Source organism: Haemorhous mexicanus, chromosome 6 (assembly GCF_027477595.1).
Source record: "Haemorhous mexicanus isolate bHaeMex1 chromosome 6, bHaeMex1.pri, whole genome shotgun sequence".
In the NCBI taxonomy this organism is placed as follows: Eukaryota; Metazoa; Chordata; class Aves; order Passeriformes; family Fringillidae; genus Haemorhous; species Haemorhous mexicanus.
Window position 1 is genome coordinate 12,704,556 of NC_082346.1, and position 9,170 is coordinate 12,713,725.

Genomic DNA, 9,170 nt, shown 5'->3' on the forward strand with positions numbered 1-9,170 from the left:
CTCTGGTGCAGCTCTGTGTCACCGCAGTGTCCCCTGCTGCACCCCTTTGTCCCGTTCCCAATGCCCCCAGAGCAATCCCGGGTACCTCCCTGGTGCTACCAGAGCCCCGGAGTCCCCGCTGCTCCCCCTGGTACATCCCCTGTCTCCCACCTCCGGTTTTCCAGAGCATCCCCAACATATCCTACGGTGCACTCCTGGCTCCATCCCCCCGTTCTCCCCAGCTCTCAGTCCATCCCCCGCGTCGCCGCCCAATTCCCCACAGCATCTCCCGGTGTATCCCCGGTGTCCCCTCCGCGCTCCCACAGCATCTCCCGGTCCGTCCCCGGTGTCGCCCCCCTCGTTTCCCCTCCCGGTGCCCCCTCCCGCCGCCGCCGCTCCCGCCCCGCCCCGCCCCGGTGCATCCCCCGGTGCCAGCCCGGCCCGGCGCGGCGGCGGCGCAGCTCGCGGCCCCGGAGCGGCCCCGTTGTGGCGGCGGCGGCGGCGGCCCGGGCCCGCCATGGCCAAGCAGTACGACGTGCTGTTCCGGTTGCTGCTGCTCGGGGACTCGGGCGTGGGCAAGACCTGCCTGCTCTGCCGGTTCACCGACAACCAGTTCCACCCCGCCCACATCTCCACCATCGGTACCGGCAGCGCACGGCGGCCGCGGCGGCGGGAGCAGGGAAACGGGGAACCGGGAGCATCGGGGAAGCGGGAGCAGTGGGGAGGCGCAGCACCGGGGAAACGGGAGCATCGGGGAACCGGGCAACCGGGAAGACTGGGAGCCGCAGCACCGTGGAAACGGGAAGCCAGAGAACCGGGAACAGCGGGGAAACGGGGAGCCGCGGCACCGGGGAAGCGTGAAACCGGGAGCATCAAGAAATCGGGAGCAATGGGGAGGCGCAGCACCGGGTAACCGGGAGCACTGGGAGCTGCATTACCGGGGAAAAGGGAAACCGGGGAACTGGGGAGCCGTGGGCACCAGGAAACCGTGAGTACTGGGAAGCCACAGCACCGGGGAAACGGGAAAATGGGCAACCGGGGTGCGGGAAAACCGTGGGAATTGGAGAAACGGAAGACGCAGCAACCGAGAAACGGGAACCCAGGGAACAGGAAAACCGTGGGCATCGGGGAACCGGGACTGCCGAGGAACTGGGAAGCCACAGGATGGGGGAAACGGGGAACCAGGGCACCAGGGAGATGTGGGAACCGGGTCACCGGGGAGTGGTGGGCACGGGAAAACCGGGGGCACCGGGAAAGGGTTAACTGTGGGCACTGGAGAGCTGCAACACTAGGAACATAGGGAAACAGGTAACCAGAGAGCGGGAAAACCGGGCACCGGGGAGAGGGAAAACTGTGGGCACCGGGGAACCAGGAGCATCGGGAGTCGCAGCACCGGGGAACCGGGAAGTAATGGCCATCGGGAAACAGTAAAACTGGACATCCACAAGCCGGGACCACCGGGAAACTGCAGCACAGGGAAACTGGGAAGCCGGGGCTCTGGAGTGCTCCAGGGAACCGGGAGCATCAGGGAGCCAGGAAATCCTGGATATGGGAGAACCGGGAGGACCAGGCACCTCTGGCACAGGGGAACAGGGAGCAGCATACAGCCGGGAACTGAGAGCATTGGCCACAGCACTGAGAAGCTGTACCACTGGGGAGCTGGGAAAACTGGACAGCTGCAGCACCAGGGAACTGGGAGCACCAGGATCAGCCACCTGGCACCAGGGCCTCCTGCAAGGCCAGGCACTGGGTGTGGGGACAAGCACCAGGCCATGGTGGGGTGTGGGATGGGTCAGGAGGTGTGAGGGGACCAGAGGGCCCCTAGTGACAGCATCTCCTGCAAAGGGAAACACCAGGACACCATACCCTGTTCCAATTCCAGGTGTCGACTTCAAGATGAAGACCATCGAGGTGGATGGGATCAAGGTGCGGATACAGATCTGGTGAGTGGCAGTCCTGGATCCCGGGGGCAAGAGGGAAGAAAAGGGGGGTCTGAGTCCTGCTCCCCCCACCCAAGGTAAGGGCTGAGCCCTGCCAAACTCATGCCATGGGTGGTGGCACTGACCTGCTGTTGCTGGGCAGGGACACAGCCGGCCAGGAGCGGTACCAGACCATCACCAAGCAATACTACCGGCGGGCTCAGGTATGGGGGCTCCCTGTCCTGGTACACAGGAGAGGGGAAACTGAGGCACAGTTTTGGGGTATCAACAGCCACCTCCCACCCCCTGCAGGGCATTTTCCTGGTGTACGACATCAGCAGCGAGCGCTCCTATCAGCACATCGTGAAGTGGGCCAGCGATGTGGATGAGGTGGGGGTTCATGAGGGGAGGCCTGGAGGTTCCCCAGACACGTGGGTGGGTCCTTACACTGTTCCCCTGGCCAGTACGCACCCGAAGGCGTCCAGAAAATCCTCATCGGGAACAAGGCGGACGAGGAGCACAAGAGGCAAGTGCCCAAAGAGCAAGGGCTGCAGGTGAGCGGGGGCTGCTGTGTGCCCCCCCCCAGGAGGCAGGACCCCTCCTGCACCCCCAGCATGGCCAGCCTCTCCCTGAGCCCCCTCTGCACTTGGGACCCCGAAAGCCCTCCTGCAGCCCTACCTCTGTCTGGGACCCCCAAGCCTCCCAGTCCCTCCCAGCATGACCAGGGACTCCCATCCTCTTGCAGTCTGTACCCAGGCACCCCAAAAACAGCTCCCCCAGTGTCTGGGGACCCTCTTCCCCTCCATCTCTGCAGTGGTTATGCACCCCCAAGGCTCCCTCTTCCCCACTTGCAAAATGTTCAGAGACCCCCTAACCTCTCCCTGTGCCTCCAGCCCTGTCTCCTGTACCCCTGAAGAACACAGTGACCTCCTTGGTGTCCCCCTTGGGACCTCTTGACCCCCAAAGCACCCAGTGCACCTCCCTACAATTCCAGCATGGCCAGACCCTCCACATGCCCCTCCTGCATTCCACATAGACCCCAACAGCCTTCCTGCAGCCCTACCCATATCCAGGGACCCCAAACATCCCTACCTGTGTCCAGTGATCCCCCACACTCCTGCAGTTTGAACCCAGGGACCACTTACCTCCCCCTGCAGCTTCAGAGCATCCAGGAAACCCCTTTACTGCCCAGTGTGTCCAACGACCCCCAACCCCTCCCAGTATCCCTCCAAATGACCTCTGGACCCCAAAGCATCCAGCACCTCTCCCAGGGCCCCCTGCACCCACCACCCAACCCCAGGTGTGTCCCTATGCCAGCCCCCACCCCCAGCTCTCCTGTCTGTCCATGCCTGGCTGTTCACGTTCCAGAGAGGGGGGGCATGGGTATTGAATCCCCCCCTCCCCCCAAATCACGCTACCCCCCCCTCCCTGCCAAACCCCTGGTGCCGCAGCTGGCCAGGGAATACGGGATGGATTTCTACGAGACCAGTGCCTGCAGCAACCTCAACATCAAGGAGGTATGAAGGGACTAGTGTGGGGGGTGGGGGGTTTCTGAGGGGGTTGGGGCTGGCCTGGGGGGCCTGGAGAGGTCAGGGGGTACTGGAGTGGTCCCCTAGGTTCACCCCACCCCTCTCCCACAGTCCTTCACACGGCTGACGGAGCTGGTGCTGCAGGCACACCGCAAGGAGCTGGACGAGCTGCGGGGGCTGCCCCGTGCCCCCACCCTGGCCCGGCTGGAGGAGGACGAGCAGCAGCCCCTGGGGAGTGAGGACACCCCCAAAACCTGCTGGTGTTGAAGGCTGGGACCCCCCGACCTCTCCTCCCCAGGCTGTGTGAGGGGGCATGGTAGGGGCAGGATTGAGGCAGCCCCTATAAAGTGGGGGGCAACATGGGACACCCCCAGGGACAAGAAACATGGCAGGGGGCCCCCCCATCCTGGCACCTGTGCGGGTAGGGTGGGGGCTGTCCAGGCACTGTGTGCCCACCCTGTGCCACCCCGTGCCTGTGGGACCCCCGGTTTTACACAGTGGTTTGCAGAATAAAGGTGATGCTGGAGGGGCTGGTGATTTGTGTGCTCCAGGGGGACTATGGGCATGATGCCATGGCAGCAGGAACAGCCTGGGCATGGACACTCGAGCGGTGATCAATAATTGAGGGTGATCTGGGGCTGCCGGCATGGTGTCCCCTTTCCAGGCTGAGCACAGGGACATGGGGCATGATGCCCATGGAGTGCCATGGCCACCACCACAGCCTGCCAGGGTACCAGCTCAGCCCCAGCTGTGGGAACAGGGTCAGAAAACTTGGTGGCGGCACTGGGATGAGCCAGCAGTGGGATGGCGGCGGACTGGGATAGGTGGTTACTGGGATGATGGTGGGCACTAAGATAGTGGAACCTACTGGGATCTAGGTGGACACCAGGATGCTGGCCAGGCACTCGGATGGGCACCACAGGACAATGGTAGGCACCACAGCAGATGGGCCCAAGGGTGGAGCTGGTACTGGGACCAGTGGGCCCCAGGACTGGTGGGCACTGGGATGGGCAGCACAGGAGGCTCCAGAGGTGATGCCATGGCAGCACCAGGCAAGGAAGAGTACTGGGATGCTTGTCCCCTCCTCCTCTGCCCCACAGAGCCCCAGCTCCCAGATTCCTGTTATTCCCTGACTCCCGTTATTCCCCAACTCTGTCATTCCCAACCCTCGGGAACATGCCGTGCCAGGCTGGGAGCATCCCACATCCTGCAGGCACTAGGATGAGCAGCCGCAGCGCGCCGTGCCATGAATTATTGAGGCAGGTAGAGCATCGCCTTGGCCCTGTGCCACCTTCCTCCTCCCACTGGGACGGGCAGCTCAGGTTTCTCCTGAGCTGTGGCGGGGCCTGGAGACCTTTGGACCATGACGTGAGCACCGGGAAGCCCTTAAGAGGCGGTGCAGGGCACGGGGCACAAGCAGCCGCACACCTGCAGCCATGACCATCCCCATCGCCAAGTCCTTCTATGACCTGAGCGCCACCTCCTTGCAGGGGGAAAAAGTGGATTTTGGTGTTTTCCGGGGCCGCGTGGTCCTGATCGAGAACGTGGCTTCACTCTGAGGCACCACGGTGCGGGATTACACCCAGCTCAACCAGCTCCAAGCCCGCTACCCCCGGCGGCTGGTCGTGCTGGGCTTCCCCTGTAACCAGTTTGGATACCAGGTAAGTCCTATGGGCTATGAGGTAAGTCCTACGGGCTACGAGGCGGGGTGTGAGGAGCTGGGAAACACAGGGCTCTGGATTTCCCCTTCCCCACCACAGGAGAACGGCACCAACGAGGAGATCCTCAACACCCTGAAGCACGTGCGGCCCGGGGGTGGCTTCGAGCCCAACTTCACCCTGTTCCAGAAGTGCCAGGTGAACGGGAGTGACACCCATCCCGTGTTCGCCTACCTCAAGGCTCACCTGCCTGCACCGGCTGACGAGCCTGCACACCTGATGGCCGAGCCCCGCTTTGTTGTCTGGAGCCCTGTGCGGCGCTCCGATATCTCCTGGAATTTTGAGAAGTTCCTGGTGGGGCCTGAGGGGGAACCGTTCCGGCGCTACAGCCCCCGTGTGCCCACGGTCCAGCTCGAGCCTGACATCCAGCGTCTCCTCAAGCTGGCCAAGTAATCCTAGCTCGTGTGATCCTGGCTCTGGTGTGATCCTGGCTCTGGCATCACTCCGGGATGGCCCCAGCTCTCCGCAGAGTGACAGCCCCCTCTGAAACCTCCATGGGGAGGGGGCTTGATGGGGGCAGAGGGTTGGAGCCTCCGGGGCGGTGTGGGCTGGTGGCAATAAATGAGCCGCAGGGAGCGTGCCTAGATCCACTTGGTTTTTTGGAGGGTAAATGGATCCATGAGGTTTTTGGAAACATACCCATACCCATATGGTTTTTGGGGGCTCTTGGGGGGAACAGGAAGGAGGACACATCCCTGAAAGGCCAGATCCAGGAAATGGAGGCTCAGGAATAGGTGGGTGCCAGGCCGGCTGCACCCATTTCCCCATGGGTGTTGCTGGGGCTGGGTGCCAAGAGCAACATTTCACCCACCCCAGGGCAGTGATTTCCCACACCCAGCTCCTTCCCGCCTCAGGAATATGGAATTCCCAGCAGGGCATGGCCAGGCTCCAAACCCCAGGGCAGGGGGAAGTGACCCCAAACCAACTAACAGGGAAGGAAAAATTATCCAAGTCCTTTCTCTGCAGTGTTTAGGACTGGAGAGTGCAGTGGACTCTCCAGTGCTGGGAAGGGCCAAGGAGGAATTCCACAGGCTCCTGGGATGGAAAAAGTCTCCTGCATCAGCCCCCAACACCCTTCACCAACTCCAGGGGGTGAAGCCCACTCCCGAAATACTCCTGCCTGTGCTACTGAGCTGTCACACGTCACATTTATTACCCCATATATGAGGGCTCCTCAGGTGGGATGGGGTGGGAATCCCTTTGGATCCTGTTTTGGGGACCCCTTTATGTCTTCGGCACACAGGGGGCTTGGGCCGTGGCACTGCATCCCATCCTTGCAGTCAGGGTCAGAGCCAAAAGGCTCCAGAAACATGGCAGCATTCAGTGTTGGGTGTTTGCTGCATCCAGGCTGGAAGTTTGGAGGGGCAAATCATGTCAGGGACTGTGTGGTCCCCAGAAATATGGTGCCAGGGATACAGAGCTCCTGGAAGCTCATCCTGGGATACACATGGGGATCAGAACAGCGGGGTCATCTGGCGAGGGTCATCAGGCAGGATGCTGATGGAATCCTCAGCACGGCCACAGAGCAGGCATAGCATGGTATATTCCTGGAGGAAGGAAAAGGGGGGGGGCTGGAAAAAGGGGGGGTGCCACAGCCCTGCTCCCCCACAGGGAAACTCGAGCCAGATCTGGCACCCGATCCCCGATTGCAATCAGAGCCAGGGGATCTCATTTCCAGCCCCACCGGCTCCCCTGAGCCCTTTTTCCAGCCCTTTGCAGCATAGGAGATGTGCCAGGAATGAGGGTCACAGCCCCCTCCCATCACCCACACTCCCATGCCAGGTGAGCTGGGCTTCCCCCACAAGGCACGGACTAGTGCTGGGGGGACTCCAGGTAGTCCTGAACATAGGGATGGGGCTCTGAATCCCTCAAGGCTCTGTCACAGGGAAGGTGGGAATCAGCCCGTGGAAGGGTGGGTCTGGAATTCCAGAGACAGAATTGGGAAGGGCTTTTGGGGGACAAGAGACCAACCTGGTAGTCATCCACCACGCTGAAGGTGTACTCGTGGCGTGCAATCAGGTGGTGGCAGTTCTTGCACAGATCTGTGGGACAGGGGACAGCAGGGTGAGAGGAAATGGACCCTGTTCCTGGGGTTTCCCCTCAGTCCCAATCTCCTGGGACAAGCCCCAATCCTCCATGCTTGCCCTCATTCCCAGGGCATAGACGTGGCAGTCCCCAAAGCATCAAGCCCCCAAAATTTCTCCCACAGCAACTCACACCCCTTAATGCCCATCGGAAGCTCCCTGATACTCCCTCTAAAATCTGAGACCCCCTCCCTGGGCATCCATCATTCCCACCCTCAGGGATCCCCCAAATATTGGGGCCCCAAATTTTCCATGCTCAAACTAATCCTCATTTAGGCCTCCCCCCCCCCAGCCCTCAAGAGCCCCAGGCGCCAGGAATCCCTCCCAGACCTCAAGACACCCCAGAATCCAAACACTACCCCCAGCCCTCAACCTTCAAGGCCTCCACCTGTGCCCCCCAGCCTTCAAGACCCCCAGATCCCAAGGGTCCCCTCCAGTCCTCTCTGACCCTCAATATCGCCCAAGCTCCAGACCCCAAAGCTGCCCCAGAGCCTTCAGCATCCCTCAAGACCTTCAAGACCCAAGGTCTCTCCCAATACTCAACAACCCCAGACCCCCGACCCCTCCCAGCCCTCAAGACCCCCAACCTTCAGCGAACCCTGAGCCCCAGGGATGGCTCAGGGATCCCCCAAATGTCGCACTAAAGAGTCCCAAACCCCAATGGTCCCCTCAGGACCCCCAATCCTTAAAAACCCCAAGCCCCAGACCCCAACGGCTCCCCCACCCCCTCAAGCCCCCCCCGGACCCTCACCCCCCCCGGTGCCCCCCACCGCACGGTCATAGGTGACGATCTCCTCCCCGCCGTGCAGGCCCTCGGCCCGGTTGCTGACCAGAACGAAGTCTCGGCGGCCGCACTGCGCGCACCCCACGAAATTCAGGAGGAAAGATCCGCCCTCCAGACAGGTAGTGCCCTAGGGCGGAAACACAGGCTAAGACCCGGACCGGGACCGGGACCGGGACCCGGACCGGGACCGGGACCGGGACCGGGACCGGGACCGGGACCGGGACCGGGACCGGGACCGGGACCGGGACCCCCCGCGTCCGCCCTCACCCTCTCGGGGTACTCGGTGCCCACACAGCCGCCGCACATCTCGCACCGCCCTCCCCCGCAAATGTCGCGAGACCTGCGCCGGGGGGCGGGGCTCAGCGACGGGGCCGGGACCGAGGCTCGGAGTGTGGGCGCGGCCTGAAGCGCAATGGGCGTGGTTTAGGGTGGAAATGGGCGGGGCCTAAAGGGCCGTGGGGCTGCTTGGGGCAACCAGGGATAACTGCGGGGGTCTGGGCTAGTCGGGCACCCAGGACTAGTGGGGGACACCTGGAGCTACCTGGGTGCACCCAAGGCTGGTGGGGAACACCTAGAGAGACCTGGGGAGCATCCGGGGCTAGCGAAGGGCACCTAGGGCTAGCTGGGAGCTGCCTGCGATTAGCTGGGAGATATCCAGGGCTAGTGGGAGACCCCGGGAAGTACCTGGGGGGCATCCATGGCTAGTGGGAGATACCCAGGACTAGCTGGGGGACATTCAGGGCCAACTGTGGGGTGTTGGAAATTGGCTGGGGGATACTCAAGATTAGTGGGAAACACCCAGGGCCAGGTGCGGGGTGCTTGTGACTAGCTGGAGGTCGTCCAGGGATAGTGGTGGACACCCAGAGCTGATTGTACGGCGGCTTGGGCTAGCTGGGGGTCATCCAGGGCCAGCTGGGGACTGCTGGGTTAGATGGAGGACACCACGGACTACTTGGGGGACATCCAGGGCTGGTGGGGGTCACCCAGGACAAATTAGGGGGTGCCTGGGACGAGCTGGAGGACACAGAGGTCTAACTGGGGGGTGCCTGGGACGAGTTGGGGAACTCGCAGGGCTAGTGGAGGACACCTAGGGGTAGCTGAGGGATGCCTGGGACTACCTGGGGAGCATCCAGGGCTAGCCCATCGTGGGCTGGCCG

The 9,170-nt window shown here is 62.6% G+C and overlaps 3 protein-coding genes across 7 annotated transcripts; 2 read left to right on the plus strand and 1 right to left on the minus strand.

The window, feature by feature from the left end:
* The first annotated feature begins 428 nt into the window (after positions 1 to 428).
* RAB15 (RAB15, member RAS oncogene family) lies at positions 429 to 3,953 on the plus strand. Of its 4 annotated transcripts, none has more exons than XM_059848781.1 (7): positions 429 to 620; positions 1,862 to 1,922; positions 2,062 to 2,122; positions 2,211 to 2,288; positions 2,363 to 2,452; positions 3,350 to 3,415; positions 3,539 to 3,953. In XM_059848781.1, exons 1-7 carry the CDS (start codon positions 497 to 499, stop codon positions 3,692 to 3,694), a joined length of 636 nt encoding a protein of 211 aa, XP_059704764.1. In that variant the 5' UTR covers positions 429 to 496; the 3' UTR covers positions 3,695 to 3,953. The 4 variants fall into 4 exon arrangements, with proteins under 4 accessions (XP_059704764.1, XP_059704766.1, XP_059704765.1 ...); XM_059848783.1 differs by lacking the exon at positions 429 to 620 and adding an exon at positions 636 to 967; XM_059848782.1 differs by lacking the exon at positions 429 to 620 and adding an exon at positions 636 to 888.
* Positions 3,954 to 4,779: 826 nt separating this feature from the next.
* Positions 4,780 to 5,731, plus strand: GPX2 (glutathione peroxidase 2). Its single transcript, XM_059848787.1, has 2 exons — positions 4,780 to 5,088; positions 5,188 to 5,731. The coding sequence occupies exons 1-2, from the start codon at positions 4,864 to 4,866 to the stop codon at positions 5,536 to 5,538; spliced, it is 576 nt and encodes a 191-aa protein (XP_059704770.1). The 5' UTR covers positions 4,780 to 4,863; the 3' UTR covers positions 5,539 to 5,731.
* Positions 5,732 to 6,279: 548 nt separating this feature from the next.
* Positions 6,280 to 8,391, minus strand: CHURC1 (churchill domain containing 1). 2 transcript variants are annotated; one of them, XM_059848790.1, is made up of 4 exons: positions 8,281 to 8,391; positions 7,981 to 8,140; positions 7,117 to 7,187; positions 6,280 to 6,692 (listed from the first exon to the last, which is right to left on the minus strand). In XM_059848790.1, exons 1-4 carry the CDS (start codon positions 8,317 to 8,319, stop codon positions 6,600 to 6,602), a joined length of 363 nt encoding a protein of 120 aa, XP_059704773.1. In that variant the 5' UTR covers positions 8,320 to 8,391; the 3' UTR covers positions 6,280 to 6,599. The 2 variants fall into 2 exon arrangements, with proteins under 2 accessions (XP_059704773.1, XP_059704774.1); XM_059848791.1 differs by having other exon boundaries at positions 8,005 to 8,140; positions 8,281 to 8,387.
* Between the last annotated feature and the right edge of the window lie 779 nt (positions 8,392 to 9,170).

What these genes read in the sequence shown, in the direction of transcription:
- RAB15 (XM_059848781.1), top strand. Translation starts at nt 497, where the DNA reads ATGGCCAAGCAGTACGACGTGCTGTTCCGGTTGCTGCTGCTCGGGGAC. An exon ending in AAGGTGCGGATACAGATCTG is followed by an intron (nt 1,923 to 2,061) that starts GTGAGTGGCAGT and finishes GTTGCTGGGCAG; the next exon opens with GGACACAGCCGGCCAGGAGC. An exon ending in CCAAAGAGCAAGGGCTGCAG is followed by an intron (nt 2,453 to 3,349) that starts GTGAGCGGGGGC and finishes CTGGTGCCGCAG; the next exon opens with CTGGCCAGGGAATACGGGAT.
- CHURC1 (XM_059848790.1), bottom strand. Translation starts at nt 8,319, where the DNA reads ATGTGCGGCGGCTGTGTGGGCACCGAGTACCCCGAGAGG. An exon ending in GCACCGAGTACCCCGAGAGG is followed by an intron (nt 8,141 to 8,280) that starts GTGAGGGCGGAC and finishes TTTCCGCCCTAG; the next exon opens with GGCACTACCTGTCTGGAGGG. An exon ending in GGTGGGGGGCACCGGGGGGG is followed by an intron (nt 7,188 to 7,980) that starts GTGAGGGTCCGG and finishes CCTGTCCCACAG; the next exon opens with ATCTGTGCAAGAACTGCCAC.